Below are 24,838 nucleotides of genomic sequence, written 5' to 3' on the forward strand. Positions count from 1 at the left end.
TGCAACCCAAGAAAACATCTGAGGGAGCAAATCCTGCTTAGTGATTATTTGAGTCCACAATTAGGGGAACTCAATCACTGGAAAACACAAATGCAGATGTGTTTGTGTGTATAAAAGAAGAACAATGCATTATAGTGTAAATGGTGGTCTTTATATGTGCAATGAATTGTTCTTTGCTTGGGAGACAGAATCTAGCAATATTCGCAATGTGAACACATTTTCTCTGATTGACTTGGTGACACTGATAATTTGTTGTCTAGCCCATGTGGGCATAAATTATTTTCTGTTCTTCTTCTGTTTTTTTTTAGTGGGTTTAAGCATCTTGACTTTGATATTTTGCTGCACTTTGTGCTCACAAAGTCATATTGCTTTGTTGTGTTCCCACACTTCTTGACTTATAGAACACTATTAAATGGCTAATTAATGTTTTAGTGGGAAAAAAAACTATAACAGGAAACAAACCAGGAAAATTATGTTAAAGTGAAGCCAATGTTAATTAAACAGAGCATTAGATACCCTCAACCTCAACTTGCATTGTTGCTTGATTACTTTTTTTATATGCCAACTTTGTGCCTAATCATATTGCAACATGCCAAGGTGTCCTTATATTCCTTTCATACATAATACACACACAACCACCTATATATAACCATACAAAGAAAATTAATGGTATTTTTGGGATACTTAATAAAATATTTTTTTAACTGAGAATGATATCATACAAGCTTATCATTTGAACATCCGATATGAGTTTAAACTATGGTTGTCAAGTCTGGATACACAAAAATGTCTCTCCGGACGATATGGTAAGTTGGGGCAAAGCCCAACGCGTGACTTTAAGGATATTGTTTTTAACGGGAATCAAACTCAGGACCTTTTGAGTGCATACGGTTTTCCCCCCGAGAGATTCAAACTAGGCTACCATTGATATTTAATAAAATATGTATGTGATTCAAATCACAATTTGATGTTTCTCACTTTCTCAAATTGGCTTGACATTCAAGTTGTTTTCTTAAGAGATGTTTTTAGTTCATACTAACAATTAAAACAACTTGACTCATATTGTCCAATCTTTTGCATATTTTTTATGTTACAAATGAAAAAACAAAATAGAGCATGATTTGGTTATAGGATTGATTGGGACTAATCAAGTGAGGATTCTCTCTCACGCCGTTTGCCAACTCACCTCTCCGATCCATTAATCATTGCAAGCTCATCGGTCGCCACGTCAGCGATGAAGATTCATCTCAACGTTTCCGTTACCGTGAAAGGTAACGGTTCTTCTTCGTCTTGGTTTAAATATACTGTGGGGCATATGAAGAGGCCCATTTCTGGCCCAATCCACCTCTCTCTCTCTCTCTCTCTCTCTCTCTCTCACAAACCCTCTTGCTTGCTCTGATTGATCATTTCTTTGACAAGAAAGGTTACTGTTTTTCACTGAATCCATGTCGGTATGTACTCTCTCTCTCTTTGTGGGTCTGGAAAGTTCTTGGTTTTGCTTGATTTAGTTGTTTTCTTTCTGGATTCAGTTATTATTGATTGTTTTTATTTTGGACTTTCTGGTTTTTTTTGTCTTTGTTGTGTTTTTATGAGATGGGTGTTCTTTGTCGATTCGTTTGGGATGTTATTGATATGGTTTAAGGTATAACTTTTACCGGAATTTGTTGAAACTCTATCAATTTAGTGTTGGCATGTAGTTGGACTACGTATTTTGAACTAATTTGGACCAAATTTAGGTTTTTTTGGAATTTTGATCTTTTCTTTCTGCTCTGAATGTATGCATATCATCATGCGTTACGCACTATTAAACGAAGTTTGGATTGTGTACAACTTTTTTTCTAAGAGCTTGGTACATGTAGGATATGAGAAAGTTGGGTTTTTTTATACTAATGGAGAAATGTAAATGGTTTGGAGTAGTAGGTAGTGGAAGCAAGTTTTTTTTTATGGAAAACATAATCAAAAGATTAAGTTCACGGAGACGTTGATATAGTTTGGGAATTTGTCAAGGGAGAATTTCCCTTTACAATTACAAGTTAGTTATGGCAATGGATAAACGCTCCCTTTATGGCACATTGTTCTGTTTTGTCTGTAATACCTTGTTAACATCTACCTGTGGTTTTGGGTCAGAGCGTTGGATGAAGAATGCTTTGCTATCGCTCCATGGTACATTGTTCTCTTTTTTGTCTGTAATACCTTGTTTACATTTATCTGTGGTTTCGGGTCTGAGTATTGGATGAAGAATGCTTTGCTACTTTTGGCTAGATTGTACTCCATGTTGAAACCATTTGGTACAAGTTATATTGCTTGGTTGATGCAATTAAATTACTCATGCCAGTTTGGATAATGGTTTAAATTGTATACAACCCGTTTTAATCGAACCTTGAAGATACGGAATCTATATCGATGATAATTTTCATGTAACTTATTATTTTGCCTTTTCTGTTCAGGAGGATAAGGGTCGCCCGTTGCCTAAATTTGGCGAATGGGATGTCAATGATCCTGCTTCAGCTGAAGGTTTTACTGTGATTTTCAACAAAGCTAGGGATGAGAAGAAGACAGGTGGCAAGCCTGATTCACCGGGAAAGGTTGATTCACATACTAGGCCTGGTGTAAATCCTGGCAAACCGCCTGCTGTAAGTATTATGATCTTACTATTTTTCTATACATGGATTGTGGCATTCCTCTTGCATCCTGCTTTTCTCATTTTACAGGTTGCATTGCCACTGTTTCCTGAGGGTCACATTCTTTTCATCCAAAAATCAAATTGAACGTTACACCCATGTTACAAAGAGGCTGTTTCCTGATTTTAAGCCTAAGACCTTTAGGTTAGAGGTTGTAGCGAAGAAATTTTACCACTAGTTTTTTTTTTAAAGAAAAATTCCATAACCCTGAAGAAAGAACTTTTAATTTCTCTCGGATGTTGGGATATGTGTGTCTGCATGTGGGCATCTTTTTATTTGTGAATTTAGAGTTATCGAATGTTAATTCCTGGTATTATCTTCCTATGGATAAGTTGCTTCCAAAGAAGGTTTCTTTGACCATTGGAAGAATAGTTCATATAGTTAGACAAACCTCATTCAACCAGTTTGTAGCTTACATCACTGATTAATAGGAATTCAAAGAACCCAAGATTCGTACTAATTAATTTTGGCAGCATCATCATCACGGAAGTCTTAATTCCAAACAAAATATGGGGTTGGCTATCGTCTGCACAACTTTAAAATGGAGTATTACATGTCAACCACCTCTCCTTATGCTGCTCTTGCCTCATTTTCAGAAAAAATGGCTTTGCTGCATGCGAAGTCCGACAGAATCTTGATGAGATCCTCCCCGTTTGAGAGCTGTCAAAGGAGTAAGTTGCATTTTCAAAAAGCCCCAGCATATATATATACGTCTGGAGAAGGTAGAAGTTTAGGGCTGTCATTGCTGGAATTTGTTTTCTTTGATGTCGTACAGAGGTGTGTATGGGGATAGGACCAAAGAACAACACCATTTCATTATGGTATCTGTATACTGAATTTATATTCCCAGTAGCCAAGCTCTTGTTACTGGGCTTGCTGTATGTTGTGTCGTCTCAGCTGTTGAGCTTTTTTGTTTGTGACAAGTTATTTCCAAGTGTATGGATGGATGGGCTTGTTTTGTGAATTACAATGCCAATGCTTTTCTTTTCACTGCTGAAATCATTCCCTCTTGTTGACAAGCATAAGTGCAGGTCACTCCAATTTCATGCCCTTCACATTGTTATTGTCACCAAGAGTTGAAAGGTTTTTTGCGCGGGCAAACCACTTAGTAATTATTATTCATTGAAAAAATGCTTAGTATTCGAAAAAACATGTTTGGTTGTCATTTTGAAAAACAAGAAATCATACGTTTGGTTGTCATTTTGAAAAACGTGAAAAACAAGAAATCACTTGAAAACAGAGAAGCGAAACCCAGAAATGCACAATTTGACAATTATTGCTTCGCTCTTAAGGAATCAAGTGACCTGTGATGCTTTACCAACATACAAGGAAAAATCCTCAAAGAACAATCCTTTTGTAACAATCAGCTAAAAGAAACAAACAAGTTGACCAAATGCAAAAAAAGAAACAAGTTGTCTAATTGATTCATTCTATTATGGAATGAAATTTACAAAAATACTTGATCAAAAACAATCAATACAGCACTGTAAAACAGGTACAAGCAAAAAGACCAAATGCAGTAGACCTCAGGATAATTGTGCTTGGTATCTTACTCTTACCCTTCCGCAGGAAAAGTCCTTGGTACAAAGGCAAGTTGATGAGAACCAAAACTCCACATAGTATAATCTGCAAAACCATAGTCTCAGAGAGTCTGTAGATCATGCTGTGACCCAAAGCCACCTTCTTCACCAATCCAACAAAGCAAAATAAATTGATTGATGCAAGTGAAGCTAATACAGTGAGCATTGGAGTGGAAATTCCAAACTCCATAATCTCTTCCTTGTATCGTTGCAACACGTCTTCCTCGGAAACTTTGGCTGTGATTACAAATCCTGAATCTGAAAATCCCAGCGACCTTGAAATGGTGTCAATGAAGGCAAAGAGGTAGGAGCTTGTTCTTTTATAGAGCCATATCCGTTGTTCATTCCACCAACCCCGGATTGTGCCACCAGAGAGCAGATGCTCAGTTAGGCTGTATGTGTAATTAGCTAATACCACATATGCAAATGGTACAAACCAAGGGCTTGATATCTGAAACAAAACATAAACTCTCTCACCATCTCAAAAGACATTAATCAAAAACTAGGGCAGAATCTCTGTTGTTTCAGCTTGAAAATACTTTCTATTGGCAAGAAACTATTACCAGTAGAAACAAGTTGAACAATCTAGTTTCAATTGTGTACAATGTCAGTGGAGATAAACTGCAGGACAAACATATATATGTACCTGCGGAAACAAGGGTATGCCTCTTAGGAGATAAAGTGAAGGAATGATCGAATAATATAGCGTTGCGAGGCAGTTAGGAGCCCAGAGACAGTAGCGACAATAACCCATCTGGAGGCCTAAACTGATCTTTCCAAGTGCATACCATGCAGGGCTGTACTTGGAAAATAAAATCTGAAAATCACCTTCTGACCATCTCTTGTGTTGCACTAGTACCTGAGGCAGGGTGGTAGGTGCAACCCCTAAAAATGCTTTTCTTACAGGATTGAAATACATTGATTTCCATCCTTTGCATTGGATAGATAATCCTGTGATCACATCTTCCACAGGACTCCCATATTTCAAACCCAACTGTGATCAAGATCATTAAAGCTTTATTAGTGCATCAAATATTCATAAGTACAGCAAAAATTTCTTATTGAAAGCCTCATTATGTGCTTCAAAATTATTAGATTTATCAAACTTTAAATGACTGAGAGATAGACCTCCTTTCCCCACTGAGTTTTTTGCTCATATGTGCTGCTGGCAAGACCCTTCGATGTTTCCTCTAATTCGTGTACGCTTTCTGTTCTCTTTGTATTCTTTTCTGTCTTCCATTCGCTTTTACCATCATCGGCAAATAACCCTCCGCATAATATATCTCGCCTGTGAAAGCATCCACTCCCAATATATAGGGGGCCTCCATAACCATCCAAACCATGGAATTCAACCTTCACAACCCGCCATTGTTTTATGTACAACACAAAATTAGTAAAATGAATCAGACTAACATAAAACCCGATTTAAAAAATTCATTCGGAAGAAACCAAATATGCTTTGTTTATGTGACAGCAACTCACCTCAGCTATTGTTGTCATTGAATTACCGTATAGGTCATTCTTAGTGATGTTTTCATAGTTTTGTGGAAACTGAACAAATGCAATTTCCTGACCCTTCTTTTCATCCATAAAAAAGCAAAGTGCATCCCTGATAGCATCTGAGTTGTTCGAGTACATATCACAATCAACATTTAGGAGAATCTGCCCATTGCTAATTATTGATGACACCCTGATCTGCAAATTAGACCATAAACCAGTAGTCAAAAAAAAATTTTGTTTTAAAAAATTTAGAACTACATGAATTTTGGATTAAAGGACTTCATTAAACTAAGGAGTGAAGGAAAAGGAGAAAAACTGTCTAAAGTTCTATGCTCTTAGGTGAATCCAAATTATACACACATGTCCACTAACTTGTGTTTTACTTAATTCTTCTTTTTTGAGTGATTCGAACCATATAAGCATATATAGTGCACAAATATGCATGTTTTGTTACCAATGCATTCATGGCTCCAGCTTTGAAATTGTGATGGTACTGGGGTCTTTTCTCTCGAGCCAAATACACCAGAGTTGGCAATCCACACTCATCAGTATCTTTGATATTTTTGTCTCTTCCATCGTGTAATATCTGAGAAACAAAAAAAATATCAAACATCTATATCAAAATTGGTTGTTTCAAAGCAGGAAAATGTCTTTATATATTGAATGCTTACTCACTTGAAGAATGGTGTCATGATCACCTTGAGAAGCATATTTATCCCACTTTAAAAACCCTTTGTGCATTGAGAGCAATTCTTCAGAGATTCGACCTAGCTTGACAGTAGTTTTGATCCGGTTCTCCATTTCTTCATATAATCTCTATATGAACAATAGACATTATCACCATCTTGTTCTTAAGAAATTAGTTGAAAACATCTTGACTTGAGTCATGAATATCATGCATGTTCAAAAGAGTCAACAAACCTATTTACCATTAGATTATCAGATGCCGATGGTTGTAACATGATTTTGTTGAGAGTGAACCCACAACAGATTTGCATTGTCCGCGATAATCAGATGCAGATTATTGTAACATGATCTGTCCAGTCCAAAACAATATCCACAACCTAAAGTGGTAACACTTCGGTTGTATGCTTAAGTCCTCACAAAAGGTTTTGAGTCTTTTGACTGGAACATATGACTCCCACCTCATACCTCCTAACTTGCACAGTAAAGTCAAATAAAACTCTGGATACTCTGAAATTTGTGCCAGTTACTTGGCAAAATACAATTTTTAGAACAAAATACCAAATTCAAAGTCGTGCATTATTGGTTGAAAGTTGAACATGAAGAATACTGAGTTCAAAGCCAAATATGTTGTCTACCACTGATGACTGGGTCTGGGCACTTTAGGTGGGTGTGAGCAGTGTTTATCTGTTATTTTGTGTTAAATTGATCACTAAACTCCAGCCTGACCACGATCTAATTGGCTAAGAATTTTTTATTCAAGATCTAGTTTTTAATTTCAGTTACGCTTGTTCACCTAATCCAAACCCTTTTTTCTTATGGTTAGATGCATGTGCATCTTCACCAATTGTCCAAAGGGACCACACAAGTTGTCCTTTTGTTGCGACACAGACAAATTGCACCAAATAACTAGAAAAGATATATATGGTCTCTTCAGTTGATAAGAAATCTGGTTTCTTTGGTAAAGAAGTTACCTTGATTTTCATAAACTCTTTAGGCCAACTAGCATCATGTGGGTCTGCTATAACTGAGGAAAAGTAAGCTGCGGGCGACCTTGGCTCCACATTGAACTTCTTGCAATATGGTAACCAATGTTTAGCAAATTCTGATGCCTCCAGGAGAGCATAGAATGTGAGGTCAGATCCAGCATCATCAGAGAGATACACGCTAAGCTTCTCAGGAGGGTAGTTGTATGCCATGGCAGATAAAACAGTGTTGACCACCATTATAGGTGGCTCAATCGTGGGGTCTGCCGTGCACACAAACACATCTACGCTTGGCAGGTCATTCTCATATCTGTTTGAAAATTAAAATCAAATGAAAAAGGACAACAATTGACTTCTGAGATTATTGACAGCTCAGTCTTAGTGAGTGAGAGAAAGGTTAATGATTTACTCCGTGATAGACCAGCTGATGCAATTCAAAGTTTCTAAATTCATGCACACAATTTTTATCACCTGAACTCTGATGAGATTCAAGAAAGTGCTTCAAATTTTCGAAAAGGGAGGTGTCAGACCTTTGAGCCTTTTATCAAACAGAAAGTAAACTCAAATAGAGCATTTTTTTTTCTAATTGAATTGCTTAGTTACGATATTCATCAAATTGTACGAACTCTGTACATCATGTGTAATCTAAAGTGAAAAATCAAAAGCTTTACCATTGCTCTCAAACATGTATGAAGTAGAAAACCAAGAAAAGGAGGCACAACAAGCAAAGCTTGTTGGGTTTGCTGCTGTTTGATTGAATTTAGCTAGGGAGTTGTTCAAAGTTTCTAAAATTGTCATCTTTATGCTCATGTATACATGCTAAACATGGATATATAGATATGCACAAATTATCAGAAACAGATTTTATTTTCTATGAACTAGAAAATCAAGAAAATGAGGCACAACAGGCAAAGCTTGGTGGGTTTGGTACCGTTTGACTGAACTTAGCATTGGAGTTCTTCTTCAAAGTTTCTTACTTTTTATCATCTCGTACAATCATTTATAAATGCTAAACAAGGATATATGCATATGAACAAATTATAATCAACAGCTTTAGGCACCTCTGAGAAAGCCTGTCCTTGAAGGTGCACCGATGGACCTGGTTCCACCTGAGGGCTTGAGCGAGGAGCCAGTAAAGACCAAACCAAAGCTCAGCTACAAGCAATCCAAACCAAACCCATCTTCCATCTTCTCCTCGCTTTGGCACATAACTCGCTCTGTAAACCCAAATCAAACAAATACCCACAAACACAGTCACTGCAAAAGGCCTGTATATGACCCTCCCCTTAACACTCTTTGTTTCAAACAAAGGCAGATACCCATCACTTGCCATCTCTCTCTCTCCCAAAAAACCCTCTCTGCACTATTCAGATTTACGCCAATGCTATCATCTGACCAAGAAACCTTGTCAACTTGGCTTTGTAGTCTTACATCAGCAACGTTGTGCGTTTGTGATGATTAAACAATAGTTGGAATACTTTGAATCTGAAAAGGCAAAGACTTTCACGCCTATTAAAGGAGAACTTCGCTCTTTTCACTAATAATTTCTCAAAATGTTCTTAATATTCTATAAACAAATTTTGTCTTGTTTATTTTAAAATTCCCATGTAAAAATATAAAGAAAAATTGATACCAGAGATAATGAAAGAACATCTGTTTTTTTGTCTGTTTCGTCTTCATACTTGAAAGAAAGAAAACTAGCAACAACTAAATGATAAAAGTATAAAGGGGTTCTACCTAATAAAGGAAACTTGAGTGCAGATATAAACTTCAATGTCAACCAAATTAATTATATTTATTTTTGTTCTTTGATAGAAAGATTTAAAGCTCAAATATATTTGAAAACTTCAGGGTCCACAAATGGTTGTACAAATAACTCCAATAGATGGTATGACCAAATAACTTCATTCTAATTAATCAGAAGTGATAGTAACCGTAGTAGTCATTCCAATGACTGACATATCACTCTCTGATTCAAATCATCAGGTTTTGTGGGCCCCTACACTTATATCAACTCTAATTCAATTATCAGACCCTTACACTTACATCAATCAAATGACAAGATGAATTACAGAGATCCTAACATTTTTGTTCTAATTAATTACTTTTATTAAATGGTTTGAAGTTTGTTTATGCTTAATTAATTGCCACTATATATGTGTGTGTTGGAGAGAAGATCCTTCAAACATGTTACTAAAACCTATAATTACAAAAATGGAAAATGATAAATATAACCTTGACATTGACCATGGGAAGTGGGAACCCTAATGATATTGGCCAATAACTTCACTAGAAAAATTGTAGCGCCATGATGGTTCATACTTCATAGATTGACCCTTGTAGCACAGTTAGTTACCTTGCCTTGGGTATGTCAATGTGGATTCACAAGAAAACTATGCCACAAATTCTAGATTTGTCTCTAAACCCTACCCTAACAAAGTGAACCAGAATACAAAGGAAAGGAAAGGTTTATAAATCTCACCCTGTAAAAGATGGGATGCGATCTCACGTTTTTCTTTGCGCTTTATAAGGGTATTGATGTTTTTAACATCACATTCATCCATCTTCAAATCTACTGCTATGAAAAGCATAAGACGGGGCGGGATAAGACCGAAAACAATACCAATGCAGACAAAACAATAATACACTACCTATAAATCAATGTACATGCACAATTGTTGATCAACTACTTATTTCCAATCTCTATGTGTTTTGTAAACATTAGACCAAAATAAAAAATGTTGCCGTACACGTTCAATTGTTGATCAACTACTTATTTCCCATCTCTACATGTGTTTTGTACGCATTAGACCAAAATGCCGTTGATGATGGACATTTTTGATTTTTCTCGAGTCGCAGCCGTCAGTCAAAAAAGCCCCCCATTCGTTTCCATCAAAAAAGGCTCTCTCTTTCTCTCTCTCCACTGATTTCCTTATATAATATAAAATTTGTCTTGAACGGCTTTTGAATTTTTGAATCTGTCTATGCTCCTGCAAAATATACCGTTTTTGATTTCTCACTTGGCAGGAGTCATTTTGAGTTTGATCAAGACCGTATGGTAAGGTAAATCACTTTCCAGAACAAGAAATCAGTGCCCCTAAATTTTCTGGGAAATTTTCGCATAACTTGCTTGATGGGTTTTCGTTTCTGGGTCCAAAGAAAGGGTCTTTCACTTCTGACAGGAGGATCTCGAGTCGTAGCTAGCTGTGCCATGGAGAGAAAGATGTGAAGACTATCACGCTCTGCTGGTAATTCTTTTACTTTGACCTTGTTGATGTTTAGGTTCAATCGCGCAGGAAGGGTCGTGTTTAGATTCTTCAATGGAAATGGTTTTTTTTCAATTTTGCTTCAAACCCGTTAATTTTCCCATTAATCCACTTTCAGCGACTAGAAAAGTAACTAATTTCGCGCAAAGCTGAGCTTTCTTGGTGGGTTGTGGTGTTTGGTTTGAAAGAAAAGAGGGTTTCTATATTTTATTTTACTCAATCAAAGATATATATAGGATGATTATCATTGTTTTCTGGTTTTGTTGTTAGGTGGAAGATATCAGTTTCTTGAATAGTCGGTGATTGTGATGGAGCTTAGTTTTATTTTTTCCATTTTAGATTTTTTTTTGTTTTACAAAGCTAAGGCTTCTGCTAGATCGATTGAAAGGTTTGAGGACTGTACTTGCTCAGAGAGTTTTTGAACAATATTTGTGTGTATCTGGTTTTTTTGTAAGTTGATGATTTGAAAGTCCTCTTCCTGAGGAAATCATTAGAATTGAAATGGGTTTTGCAGGGCAGGAACTTGAATGAGTAAGTCTTAGGTGTTATAGATGCTAGTGATGTAAGATGTAAGATGAATATAGAATTGAAGGGTAATCTATCTGCAGTGATATGTTATGTGTTAAAATTTTAGTTTAAGTTTACAGGCCATCTGAGGTTTGAACATTGCTATCGTTGTCTTTTCTTGCCAAATTGTTTTGGTGTCCACTAATATTTTTTTTGCAGTGAACTGTGTGTGCTCTTAAGTTCTAAGAAGAAAAAACTCATTTGTTTTCTCTGTGCTATGTGGGGCTGAATAGCCACAATTTCTCTGTGACATGTGCCCTGATGGTGAATCAAATAGTAAGTTAATACAGGCTTAGGGGTGATTGGGGTATAGTTTTATCTGTTTGATACACTTTCTCAAAGGATATTCGGTGATTGATGCTCGTGGAAGTAAATGGCAGGAGGAAAGTGCAATTTTGAATTTAAAGGGACTATTAGATTATCGTAAATGAAAGAAACTGAGTGCTGCTGGAAAGCTTACCCGAAATATATATGACAGGACGTTTGAAGGGAAGGCTATAGGAGTAGGAATGCATGACCTTTTTGATAATAATTGTTTAGTTAGTGTGCATTCTGCTGTAAATTTGCAAGGTTTTCTGTGAATAATAATTCTACCTTTTGTCTGCATGCTGTGTTGTCAATGTGCGGTTATGATTCTACTTTATTTCATTTCTTCTCTGAATACTTTAGAGTTAACTTTTAAATTGTTCGTGAACAGGTGGTTTCTCTAGAAATACTTGTTACTGAAGAAAGAGTATGGTTGCTAAACAACATCCACGTAGTACAGACTCTCCTAATCCTGAGGTGGGAGAGATAGACACCAGTGCGCCATTTCAATCTGTTAAAGATGCTGTCAATCTTTTTGGTGAAGGTGCTTTCTCAGGGGAAAGACATTCCATCAAGAAGCCGAGACCTCATTCTGCAGAGGTATCGTAATTTTTGTTAGAATATATCATTATGATTTAGTTTCCTAGTTTATGTTGATTTAAGTTTCCTAGTTTGTGTCGATTGAGCTCCTAGTTCTTATCATTGGTTTAGAAAATATATGTTTCCGTTGTGCAGCCACCGCTCTTGGTGATTGAGGGTGGTGGCAGCACCACAATATCTTTTTTTGGAGGTCCTACCGGGAGTTGTTTACCTTCGTGTTACCTACAGCCAGGTTCAATGGTCTTATTATCTAAAGCTGTAAAGCTATGGCCCAATAGTATATTTTTGTGCATATATGATCTGAAGTCATCCCCGAAAGTGGTCAATTTTAAGATAATCAGGATATAGTAAAATCAAAACTTTCATCTCAATATGGCTGTGTAACATTTTTCTTCTAGTCCTCTCAATGTTGCAGACACTTTGTGTATGGATTGTTATGTTTTTCTTATTCTTCACGTATAATTGCTTTACTCGACTCTTTCTTCCTCTGCTAATAATCTGGAAAATGACAAGGTGATTGCAATTTGCAAACCAAATCCTCTATGGTCACTATTTGTTACCTGAATGCAGAGGGTATTAGCGAAGGAAACGCAGCTTCACTTGGTCAAGAAAGACCTTGACAAGTTAAAGGAACTACTGAAGAATGCTGAAACTACAAAGGCTGAGACACTTGTAGAGTTAGAGAAGGCTAAGAGTACAGTTGATGATTTGACCCTTAAGCTGAGTACTGTCAGCGAATCCAAGGATTTAGCAATCAGGGCAACAGAAGCTGCAAAGAATCAGACAAAGCACATTGAGGAAGCAGACAGTGGCCAACCTCCCGAATCTGATGTTGCCAGGACAAATGACCTTGAATCTGCAAGGGAGCAGTACGTGGCTGTGTTTACTGAACTTGATGCTGCAAAGCTAGAACTACGGAAAATACGACAGGATTGTGATGCATCATTGGAAGCAAAAGTTGCTGCTTTCAACCATGCTGCAGAAGCAGAACATGCAGTCAAAGTGAACCTTGAGAAAGTTGGGGACCTCTCGAAGGAGATTTCAGCTTTACAGGAATCTATTGGGCAAGTGAAGCTTTCATCTCTGGAAGCCCAGCAGGAGCAGGCAAAAATATTTGCAGAAAAGGATGTACAAAGGCAGTCATATAAAGCTACATTGGAAGAGTCGACACAGAAGCTGCTTGCTTTGAAAAATGATTTTGATCATGAACTTGCCCGAAATCTTGAAGCGCAACTGGCTGAAGCACAGAATGAGATTGGGGCACTGAAAAAGCAGATGGAAAATTCAAAGGCATCTGATCTGGATTCTGTGAAAACTGTCACTTTGGAGCTTGATGATGCCAAGAGTTCACTGCAGAAAGTCGCAGAAGAGGAAGGCCCCCTGCGGAATTTGGTGGAATCTCTCAAGCTGGAGCTGGAGAATGTGAAGAAAGAGCATTGTGAACTGAAAGAGAAAGAGACAGAAACTGAATCCATTGCTGGGAATCTGCATGTCAAGCTCCATAAAAGCAAATCCGAGCTTGACACTTGGCTGGCTGAAGAATCCAAAGCAAGAGGTGCTAGTGAAGAAATGATCTCTACTCTCCACCAGCTATCACTGGAAACTGACAATGCCAGACGAGAAGCAGAAGAGATGAAGAACAAGGCTGAGGAGCTGAGGAAGGAGGTTGAGGCAACTAAAATTGCACTTGAAGAGGCCGAAAAGAAGCTTAGAGTTGCTCTAGACGAGTCTGAGGAAGCAAAAGCAGCAGAAGGTTCAGCCCTTGATCAGATTAAGACCTTGTCAGAGAAAACTACTGCTGCTCGTGCCTCTACTTCTGAGTCTGGGGCTAAGATCACTATCTCAAGGGAAGAATTTGAGTCTTTGAGCCGGAAAGTGGAGGAGTCTGACACATTAGCAAAAATGAAAGTGGCTGCTGCCCTTGCTCAGGTTCAAGCTGTTAAGGCTAGTGAAAATGAGGCTCTCAAGAGGTTAGAGACAACTCAGAAGGAGATTGAGGAGATGAAGGCTGCAACCGAGGAGGCTCTAAAGAGGGCGGAGATGGCCGAAGCAGCTAAAAGAGCGGTGGAGGGAGAACTAAGAAGATGGCGTGAAAGAGAGCAAAAGAAGGCAGCGGAAGCTGCTTCTCGGGCGCTAGCTGAAATGGAGATGTCTTCAGAATCGTCCCCACACCACTATAGGATCCATAAGCAAAACCCAACTGACAAAATTATAGAGGCCAAGAAATATCAAAAGGAGAGAAGTTTTACTTCAAGAAAGGTGCTTCTCCCTACCTTGACCGGAATATTTCACAGGAGAAAGAACCAAGTTGATGGTGGGTCTCCTTCATATCTGCCTGGTGAGAAGCCTGTGTGAGATCTTTGTTTGCTGACTCGAGGTGTGAATTTTTGAGTGATTGAGAAAGAAATTATTTCGTGACTCGCTCAGTTGTGTGTATATTCTATTTTCTCGTCATTTTGGGAGATGAAAGGATGAGTTGCAATGGAAAATGGGAACTCTTGTTTTAGGACAGTCAAGATTCTAGCGTTATTCAATGCTAGTAGTTGCAGAAGTTACAAAAGAAGTAATCAAAACTTACCTTGTTGCCACCTTTTTTTTGTTTTTTTTATCGTTTCTTCCCCTGCAACTAGTCTCTTCATTGTTTGCCATGAAAGCTTTACAACATAGCAGTTCAGGTTTATCTATGGTGTTCACAGGCTTGATATAGACAGAAACACATACACATTCCCCATGAAACCTTGGGGCAATTTTGGTGTTCCAAATCTGAAATCTTTGTATGGTGAAGTTATGGTGTTGGGTTTTTGTTGAAGAGCTCCCTTCAACTAACAACACATTTTATGACTTACCCATAAACACCAAGCGTATTTGTTACCAAACAGAAGTGACAAAAAGAAGTAAAGGATGGTAACAAACAACATAATTCTGAACAAGCGCTAATGCAACTTCATAGTAACACAATTTTTGATCATCGAAAAATTATTAACTTCTAACGCAATCATCGAATGTTCATATATTCTAATTTGAGAACCTAAAATAAAAAATTATTCCAAAATTTATGTGTATATCAGAATAATTTTCAACTTTATATTTTCAAATTAAAACATTTAAACATTCCATAATCAAAAATTGCATTATCCTCCTAAACAAACAAGCCTTTGCAGCTCGCTCTTTGTGACAGCCGTTATAGCTTTTTTATAGTCAAAAGTCTCGAAGACTCGAAGTATTATAAGTGATTTGGAATTTCTGGTCCAATTGTAACGTAAAAAATCGATCTTTAATTCTTTATTACAAAGAATAGGCAAAATCAAAATAACTGTTTTAGTAATCCAAGTACAAAATTTCGCTTCCGATTCCGCTGGAACTCACACTGTCTCTCTCACTTCTAATATGATGTCAAGCAGCAATAGAGACAGAGAAGACCCACTCTCCTTCGCCGTCTCCGCCGCCACCAATAACCCCTCTTCCGCCTCCTCTCCTGCCACACAGTCTGACCCACTAGACAGTTTTCTTATAGACCCACCTACCCATATCAGCAGTGCCCCTGCAAGCTTTCAGAACGAGGGGTTTCTTGGGGAAAACACTGTCAGTAGCAGTGATGCAGAATTCGGATTTACGAGGCCAGACTTTCGCTCGAGTCAGCTAGTCGGGTCGGTGCAGTACTACGAGAGACATGTGTTCTTGTGTTACAAGAATCCCTCTGTTTGGCCGCCTCGAATCGAGGCCGCGGAGTTTGATCGGTTGCCGAGGCTTCTCTCTGCTGCTGTATTGGCTCGTAAAGGTGATATGAAGAAAGAGGTGCGTTGCTTTTGTGTGGTTTTTAAGCTTTGAAGGTTTGATTTTGACGTTGTTGTCTTTCATTTATGGGGAATTGGAGTAGGTTTCAGTGCGTGTGCTTCTCTCTGTTTGATTGAGCTTCAATTTGTTGTGGCTTGTTCTTAGACCAAGTGAAGTGAGATGGGTTTTTCCAGTTTATTGGTTGGTTTACTTTGAGGAGCGAGATGGGTTTTGGGGATTTCTGAGTTTTTCATGTTATGAGTGCTTTTAATGCTGTGAAATGGAAGGGATCCATTTGTGGTGCTTTCTAGGTTTCATTTTAAGATGCATTTTGGCTTTGGTTGAATCAGGGCCTTGCTGTGATTTAGACTTGATTTGGAGATGTAGAATCTGGAACTGACTAACAAGCTGTTTCGTGTGGTTCACTGGATTGATATTTGTCTTCCTGTTCTTTTGTGTGTCTGTGAGCGCGCGTATGTGTGAATTGAAGTGATTTCAAATGGTTTCTGAATTTTTTTGTTGGTTTTAGTGGATTGATATTTGTCTTCTGTGGATGTTCTTACTGATAATTCATATACTCTTTTGAAGCTTTGGTGCTCTTACTCTTGTAGCTATCATGCTGCTATCTATCTTGAATCATTATAAACTTTGGCACACCTCCTTGGCACCTTTGCCAAAAATTTTCTTTCCACTAAAAAAAATTAAAAATTAAAACTTTATCCCAAACAATGTTGGGGTCGTCTACATGGATCCATATGAGAAATTAGTGATTCAGATAGTGTGTAACTTACAGATTGATTTCTGAACTGTTACCTTCAGGTACTTCTTTCTGATCCAATGATTTGCATAAAACTAATTGTGATGGTGCTTTATATAGTTTTGTAATTACTCTTTCAACAGTTGGTCTACTTTATATTTGTGGGTTCATTATTTGTTAGTCAAATAAGCTGAAAGGTTTTGAGTTCAACATTGTGGCAGAGGCTATAACTTGACAAACTTCTTCAGAATTCTCCTCCCCCCACCCCCTCCTCTTTCTCTCAACGCTTGACATTATACCGAAAAGTTTATGTTAATGCTCATCAGCGATTATCCATTCGCACACATGTCTGCACATCTACAAATGGAATGTGATTCTTATAAGGGTTGTAAAAATCATACACTCACTCATGCATACCTCTGGTGAAAAAAAATTCTTTCCTTCTCTTTTCCCTTGGAGTCGGAGCTATAACCTTATCTTGGTTCTGATTCCAAAGAAGTGATATTAAGCCATTAATGGTTTATATGGTCAGTTTAGCAGTGAAAGCCGTGATTGGTATTCAGCTACTGAGATGAGTCATTTTTGGAAAATGAAAAATGATAGTTGTCTGGTGAGCGTTCACTTGGACATGTCTTTTACTGACCCATCTGTCAACTGGATATATGCTCAGTGGTGTTTTTGTTTTTTTTTTGGGTGTGTGTGCGTGTGGGTAATTTATTAGAGGTATTAGCTACTGCATACTTATCTCATTTCCATTAAATACGCATCTTTTCCATCTTTTCTTCTAGACTCGCTTGACAATATGTGAGGGACATGATGGGACTGAGACTTCAAATGGTGATGTATTGATCTTTCCAGACATGATCAGATACAGGTAGCACCTTTGTCTGTGGCTTTATTCATTCTCTTAGTGAAATTGTGCATTTCTCCCCGTACTTTGATATTGATTGTAGTTTTAGCAAGAGTGCAGGAGATTGACACACTTTGATGTGGACACGTTTGTCGAAGAAGTACTTGTGAAGGAAGGAGAATGGCTTCCTGGAACTCCTGAAGCGCTTAAGGGATCATATGTTTTTGTATGTTCTCATGGGTCCCGGGATCGTCGCTGTGGTGTTTGTGGACCTCCTCTTGTTAGAAGATTCAGGGAAGAGATAGAATTGAATGGCCTTCAAGGTAAAGTATCTGCAAGTCCATGCTCACACATCGGGGGGCATACGTACGCCGGAAATGTCATTATATTTGGATCTAGTATCAATGGAGAAGTAACTGGCCACTGGTAAGAATCTGAAGTACTAACTAAATTTGCTTGTTAATATCAATAGCCTATAGTTTTCCTGGCCAAAATGAAGTTCTTGATTGATTAAGGACCTATTATTTTCATAAACGTTCCTTAGGTATGGATATGTTACCCCAGACGATGTGCCTATGTTGCTTGAGCAGCACATAGGGAAAGGAGAAATTGTAGACTGGTTATGGAGGTAATTCAAAATTGTCTTGTTATTGAACCTAATAGGATTAACAAGCTCTAATGGTTACCTCTACTGGTTCCCAGGGGTGAGATGGGTCTATCAGAAGAACAGCAGATCAAATGCCAAGAAACAATGCTCCAATTAAACAGCAAAACTCGTGCAGAGAAAAGCGTCGGAGACTTGGAGCAAAACCAGACGGATGAGTTGAATCCGGCTGTCTGCAGGATGCAAGACGAGGTTGATGGCTGTTGCCAGGAAAATGGTAACTCTTGTTGTCAGAATAATGTTAAAGGGAAGACAAATGATGAAGATGTCGGTGATAGGGCCGTAAAAGTCATCAAAACTGAAAAGAGGAAACTGGTTTCCGGGATTAATGGCCGCAAAGGGGCATCTGTGCACAAAGTCTGTCGGATGCCAACATGGATAGAGAGCTGGGAGCGTGAAGATACATATGCGGCTCTTGCTGTTGCTTGTGCAGCCGTCTCAGTGGCCGTTGCCTATAGCTGCTATAAGAAGTTGCCGTAGACGATAGTACCTGATATCTGTTGTATTAGTATCATAGGTTACAGAACCCCAGCCTTCTGTCTCCATTGATTTGAACAATATGATGAACTATTGTATGCATCTTTTATATCACATCTTAATGTATTTTGAAGGTGAAAGGGCTTGATAGGCTGGACTCTTTATGATTGATTCTAAACCCAAAGCTTGTTGTCAATGGCATCTGGTGTTCTTTTGAGCCCTAAATTTTTGGTATCATTGTCATCTACTTTAGCAGATTTGCTTTGTAATACTTAAATCAGTTTGAAAGCAGGAAAGGCATAAAGATTTTTTGTGACTACTTATATTCAGTTGGTACTCTTTAATGTTGTATTGTAGTTCCCAGTGTTGTAATATGAGGCAAGAAGTGAGGGCCACGATTTCACATGGATTGTGTACGTTCATCTCAACATTTAAGATAGCTCGGACAAAAAACACTGAAATCCTTAGCCATTTCGTTAATTCTAAGCTAGCCTCTCGTCAGGTACTTGGCTAGTAGAGTTCTCTAGTCTTCCGTCCTCTTCATAGCCAAGCGGGTCGTGACACTCAACTAGTTTCATGGTGCAGAAAGATTCAGAAGTGACAACCAGAGCAGCTGAAGCATTTAACATTATTTACCTAAACTCTGCTTAAAGATAATTAGTATATCCTACAAAACCTGCATTAAGCCTAATGCAAGCAAGATCTCTGAATATGATAATTCTAATTATGGTTAACGGCCATTCACTGAATTTGAGAGCTCATTATGATCCCTCAAGCCTCCGAAGCTCTGATACGATTGTTTTAGCTATCGTGGAATCCTCAGTGTCGGTAATAGGGATATCCACATGGAAAGACCCCCGCGAGATGGGCGAAACGAGCTCCATAAGCTTGGCTTGCTCTTTGATGTAATTGTAGAGCTGTTGATGGAAGGCATGGTCCAAGGTGAAGCAATTGTCTGTAGTCCCATGTCCAGAATACTTCGAAGAACGGGAAACTTCTTTGCGACAAAAATGGGGAAGAGATGCATAATCCATTATCTGCATACAGGAGTTAAGTACCTTGATCAAAGATGAAAACTCATCATGGAAAGTCAAGAAAAAAATGTACGTTAAATCGAGTAACGGAAAATAACTCTCCATGGACGAACTTTTCATTTTTGTGCAAGTATGGACTTTCGAGTAACGGAAAATAAAAGCTGATGTTGATATTATCAGAAAAACAAAACATGCTCAGAGTAGAGTTCAAAAGATTCAGGTTGGATATATTTCTTTACCTTTAATAACTCATCTCTCCCACAACCTTGCAATACCTGAACTTTCTTCTTCGTCCTTTCTTGTAGAAGAGGCCTTACGACCTGCCATCATATTTAGTATTAAGCCCAAAACTTGCAGGAAGTGTTAAGTTGTGTGGTCGAGGTTGGAGGTCGAATCAACTTCAACTTCGCTATGATTCACAAGTGGAGAAGAAAAATGGATTTTAATAAGTGCAAACCTTCCAACATGCGGAAAATATGCGAGGGGCATTGACAACATAGTACGTTTCTGTCTTCTCTGGATAATTCAGCTCATCAATTGTGGCTATAATCGTCAACAGCTGCATTAAAACATCAAAGAACAGTGAGAATTTGAAAATACTGGCCATATACTCTCATCAGATAAACTTGAATTAAAATGCGATCGTAACTCGAATTTTTTATCCCCTTAATACATTGCAGATTGGATATGCCGGTTCTATACATAAATAACCGAACATCATGATCGTAAATACAAATCCTTGGTCTAATCAAGAAAAACAATATCCAAGTAAACAAGTAGATTTAGTTGAAGATTTCAGAAATTAGTGGTTGCACAAGAATGAAAGATACCTTCATTTGGCTCAACGCTGAAAACTTCAAACCAGACATATCCATAACCTTTATACCGGTACCAATAAACCGCCCATGCTTCTTGGTTGCACAAGGCTACAAAGAAGCAACAACTTAACCTACATGAGAAGTTTAATGTAGCGAGAAAGCAATCGTGTCATTTCAAGTAGGCGGTGGCCATACCAGTATCACACGATCTCTATATTCATTTAGTTGGATGTGTGATTGCACATAGTGATCCACCTAAAAGCAATGGGTATTACGGAATAAATATGACATAAAAAATTATATCTAAATTCATCGAAGAATATATTAATGCAGATAGCATTGTTCCTAGGGGAGATACATGCAAAGCATGATTGTCTGATGCAGATATATTCACAATTTCACATAGGCCAAGACAAGAATAAGCTCCCTCTCTCCCTCGTTATTGCTATGGGAAACACATAAGCCAAGTAAGTATAAGCTCACTCTCTGTGGGTGTGTGTCGTGTTAAAATAGGCACAAATCTCAGAAAATAGGTTTCAGGATATCCAATCGAACGAAGCTAATATACCTAGCAAAAAAATAGATAAAATTATCCTTACTGATGCTTTGTCGTGAGAGCTGAGCCCAACACCAACAGCAATGACAGGAAGACCCTGGACCATTCAACAGAGGAAAGAGACAAGTTAAACTGGAACACTAAGATAATTGTAACACATTTAGACACTTATTGCAAATTCAAACACAGTTTTTTGCTTCATTAAAAAGTTATAAAAGTAAACAACCAAAGGAACAAGCCTCTAACTCTCGCGGAAAATATATTTCTGAGTTCTCAGCTCTCGGCAAAAACACTTTTGCTTGTGGCGGGGGAAACATGGTGAATATTGAATTTAAAAAACTTAAACATACCTCCTTTGAGTATCCTGATAACCCTACAAGCTGAGAATCTCGAATTGATCTATACAATTCCGTGGGGATAATTGGTTTCTGCAAACAGAAATGAAGTAAATAAAATTGCAGTGATAATCAATCACCGTAACTATTTTGGGTTTTTCACCAACGTAGTAGAGTATCACTGCGTTACAGCAATTGAGCAATAACTACAATGCAGCAGATTCCATGTTTCAACTTTCAACTTTCAACTAGATCCTATTTCTTTACAGTGTATACACAGGTTATAACAGATACAGTTATGAAGCTCTTAGGCCAAATACAGAAACTCAATTCCTTGATGCATAAATCTTATCGTAACCAAGCCTACAAATTTTTGACACTTTCGATCAAAGTCAACTATGGAATCACTTTTACGATCGTAGAATATGTGCAGAACAAAGTCATGCAAGCTTCATGATCTTATGGCATTTCCTATTCTATAATCTGTGATTGATGACATTATAATGCTGATTTCCTAGTCATGCAAAAGCATTAAACTGATAGTTATGATATAAAATAACAAACAAAATATCATATTTAGCTTCCATTCAACGATAATTGTCATATTTGGCTAATATTTCCATAATAAGCAGGAACTCACCGATAGTACGCTATCAATCTTATTTTGTATCCTCCATTCTAAGCAATCAACCAACTGGAATGTTGAGCGGCATTAATGAAGAATAGTGAGAAAAAAATCAAATACAAGTAATAACAACTCAATCAACATTCTTAATGCGACCATAACTAGAATCCAACCATTTTATGGGCCGTGCCCACATTCCATTCCTTTGCTTTGAGAAATCGCACCAAAGTTTGAGTTGGATGACCCTGGTGCATAATCTGGAAGAGATGTGACAGATTTTTAAGTCGAACAAATATTATACAAATCACAAGCTTGTATTATAGGATATCTAAAAAATATAGCCACTATAAACCTAAGGACAGGCTACAGAAGAAAAAAAAATCCATTGCAATGAAGAAACTGAGAAGAAAAAAAAGTGATCTTCTAGAAAATGCCATTCAACAAGTTGAGATTAGAATGATTTCAAATTTTATCATGGCTCTAGGTATTGTGCACCAGCTTGTAAAACAAAGGTTTCATTAAGTTGAGCTCGTGAAGGTAATACTACTTCAGTATGCTACCAAACCTTACGGAGAAGTTCACAATTGAAGAACTCAAAATTCAATATCAAGACCTTTCAAAAGATACACCAACATAAATCACAAGATGTTTTTAGTTGACAATCAAAGACTAAAATATATAGTTCAGTTTCTCCTATACATAAGAGAAGCAGTCACATCAGCTACTCTAGTTGACAATTCTTGCCAACCATACCCCACATTAACAAACTTCAAATAATTATAAAACAAGGGGAACCTTTGAGGATTTTGTTTGGCCTCATATCCAAAACCCAATAACCATGCTCTAAATCATCAACTTTAGCAGAAAAATCAGGAATCGATCAGCATCCTAAGGTCTACAACAAACATATATTGGAAGAACAAAATTTATCAGGAAAAGATGTAGCATAAGCATATAACATACAACCAATCAAACTTCAGCATATAGATGAAAAGACATCAACAAAAAAAACAACATACAATCCAACCCACATCAAATCCACTAAAAAGCTCATAGTTTATGCCTCATAGTTTATTTCTCACATAAAAAACTCTACAAACCAAGAAAGAAATGTTGCAGCAAAATATTGAACTTCTATATTTCTTAAGACCCAATCGATTCCCCAAAACAAAACTCCCTCTATTTTCACTATAACTTTTTATCAGTAAACAAACAAAAGCTAACCTTAAATGTCTCCTGTTTTGGCTCATCCACTGTAAGGGGAAAAAAAAATGGAACGGAAAAATTTTAGTGATTTCTAGATTAAACAAGAAGAATGAAGTACTGGGTTTGTCAAAGGCTCACCTTTCTCAATCAGAGATTGGAATTGCTTGATCGCTTCTTGATGAACAATACCCATTTTCCTCTTCTGATTTTCTCCTACTCTACAATAAACTATCAAAGTTAATCCACAAAAACCCAGATGGGTTTTGGAAACTCTTTGCCTTTCAGAGCCCAGTATGCAAAAACATTAAATTTTCTCGCCAAACGCCACCAAGAGAAAATTTTCAAATGATGCCTCGTTTCATACACTGAATGGTCAGAAATAGAAATAAAAAATCTGGATTGATCTCACAAGAATCAGATGAAAAATCAGTCTGTCTATGTGCTGTGATTGCTCTGTTTGTGTGTTTCCATTGGGTATATATATACAAGGAAGATTGGTTAGCTTAGACGGTTCAAAGAGGCAAAAAAGAGAAAGATGGTGCCAACTAATTTTACAGAAACAATAATTTCATAATAGCCTTCTTGCAATTAATTTTTAACAGATCGTATCAAAATCTTTTATAGTTAATGCTGTTAGTATTAGTTATGATCATGAGCATCTTTTATTCGAAATATTTATTTATGAACATAATTAGGTGTGAATTTATAGGCGTGCAAGATGACTTAATATTATTTTCTTTTTTTTTCTGCAACCGATGACTTAATATTCTTCCACTTTATATAAAGGAGAATAAATAATAATAAATATTTATCAACATTGTTAGGTGAATTTATGACCGTGGAATATGACTTAATATTCTCCCACCAATACCACTTTATATAAAAGAAAAATAAATAAATAATTTCATATTGTTCCATGGCAATATTTTATAAAAAAAAAAGAAAAAGAAAAAAGGGAGAAAAGCAAGAAACTGAGGAAGTCTTTGTCCATGAAATTGACATTCAATTTCCATTCTCCACGTAACAATGGGACTAGTTATAAATATTATCTAATTATACATGTTTTATAGTATTTTTCACAATAAAGATTCGATCTTAATATTCTTCTTCGTGACTTTGTTCTCCTAAGATATAGTTTCAAATATGTGGAAATTACGTGGTCTTTTCGCTCTAATACTTGTTGTGAGTGATCAAATTGCTGTCGAATTTGTTTGAATGGAAAGAGAGATCAAGAGCGTTAGACATAGTTTTTTAAGTGACTCAATCTATCAAAAAGTCAAATGCGGACAGGACCATTGTCTTGCTCTAATATGAATGTATCTTTTTATTAATATTACATACTAACTTTAATGATACATTAATATTTTATGATACATGAATTTGGGTTTTTTGTTTATGATAAATGAATGAAAATATGTAAACAAATAAAATTTATTAATAAGGGGGTTTAAACAAAAGTACAAAATGTGATAGTTGTGTTCGAATAAGGATAAGTTAAAAAAAAAATAGAAATAATTACAAAAATTACAAACTTACCAAAATGTCCTTACATTGTCAAAAATGTTTCATCTT

General features: G+C 37.1%; 5 protein-coding genes across 7 annotated transcripts; 3 read left to right on the forward strand and 2 right to left on the reverse strand.

The window, feature by feature from the left end:
• The first annotated feature begins 1,306 nt into the window (after positions 1-1,306).
• On the forward strand, positions 1,307-3,671 carry LOC119990083 (protein NOI4-like). The gene is made up of 3 exons (XM_038835904.1): positions 1,307-1,451; positions 2,448-2,633; positions 3,278-3,671. Exons 1-3 carry the CDS (start codon positions 1,446-1,448, stop codon positions 3,317-3,319), a joined length of 234 nt encoding a protein of 77 aa, XP_038691832.1. The 5' UTR covers positions 1,307-1,445; the 3' UTR covers positions 3,320-3,671.
• Positions 3,672-4,082: 411 nt separating this feature from the next.
• LOC119989453 (cellulose synthase-like protein E1) lies at positions 4,083-8,905 on the reverse strand. Of its 2 annotated transcripts, none has more exons than XM_038834985.1 (8): positions 8,493-8,899; positions 7,420-7,741; positions 6,437-6,577; positions 6,216-6,347; positions 5,744-5,956; positions 5,390-5,614; positions 4,908-5,255; positions 4,083-4,712 (listed from the first exon to the last, which is right to left on the reverse strand). In XM_038834985.1, exons 1-8 carry the CDS (start codon positions 8,762-8,764, stop codon positions 4,155-4,157), a joined length of 2,211 nt encoding a protein of 736 aa, XP_038690913.1. In that variant the 5' UTR covers positions 8,765-8,899; the 3' UTR covers positions 4,083-4,154. The 2 variants fall into 2 exon arrangements, with proteins under 2 accessions (XP_038690913.1, XP_038690914.1); XM_038834986.1 differs by having other exon boundaries at positions 4,572-4,712; positions 4,825-5,255; positions 8,493-8,905.
• A 1,368-nt stretch (positions 8,906-10,273) lies between these two features.
• On the forward strand, positions 10,274-14,762 carry LOC119989454 (WEB family protein At5g55860-like). 2 transcript variants are annotated; one of them, XM_038834988.1, is made up of 4 exons: positions 10,274-10,679; positions 11,424-11,540; positions 11,962-12,170; positions 12,741-14,762. In XM_038834988.1, exons 3-4 carry the CDS (start codon positions 12,000-12,002, stop codon positions 14,523-14,525), a joined length of 1,956 nt encoding a protein of 651 aa, XP_038690916.1. In that variant the 5' UTR covers positions 10,274-10,679; positions 11,424-11,540; positions 11,962-11,999; the 3' UTR covers positions 14,526-14,762. The 2 variants fall into 2 exon arrangements, with proteins under 2 accessions (XP_038690916.1, XP_038690915.1); XM_038834987.1 differs by lacking the exon at positions 11,424-11,540.
• Positions 14,763-15,483: 721 nt separating this feature from the next.
• On the forward strand, positions 15,484-18,929 carry LOC119989455. Its single transcript, XM_038834989.1, has 5 exons — positions 15,484-15,965; positions 17,490-17,575; positions 17,672-17,977; positions 18,096-18,179; positions 18,254-18,929. The coding sequence occupies exons 1-5, from the start codon at positions 15,558-15,560 to the stop codon at positions 18,693-18,695; spliced, it is 1,326 nt and encodes a 441-aa protein (XP_038690917.1). The 5' UTR covers positions 15,484-15,557; the 3' UTR covers positions 18,696-18,929.
• Positions 18,930-19,307: 378 nt separating this feature from the next.
• On the reverse strand, positions 19,308-23,821 carry LOC119989456 (phosphatidylinositol/phosphatidylcholine transfer protein SFH1-like). Its single transcript, XM_038834990.1, has 11 exons — positions 23,405-23,821; positions 23,285-23,313; positions 22,234-22,317; positions 22,076-22,129; positions 21,451-21,528; positions 21,144-21,197; positions 20,740-20,799; positions 20,557-20,652; positions 20,184-20,285; positions 19,966-20,046; positions 19,308-19,729 (listed from the first exon to the last, which is right to left on the reverse strand). Exons 1-11 carry the CDS (start codon positions 23,457-23,459, stop codon positions 19,454-19,456), a joined length of 969 nt encoding a protein of 322 aa, XP_038690918.1. The 5' UTR covers positions 23,460-23,821; the 3' UTR covers positions 19,308-19,453.
• Between the last annotated feature and the right edge of the window lie 1,017 nt (positions 23,822-24,838).

Source organism: Tripterygium wilfordii, chromosome 21, assembly GCF_013401445.1.
Source record: "Tripterygium wilfordii isolate XIE 37 chromosome 21, ASM1340144v1, whole genome shotgun sequence".
In the NCBI taxonomy this organism is placed as follows: Eukaryota; Viridiplantae; Streptophyta; class Magnoliopsida; order Celastrales; family Celastraceae; genus Tripterygium; species Tripterygium wilfordii.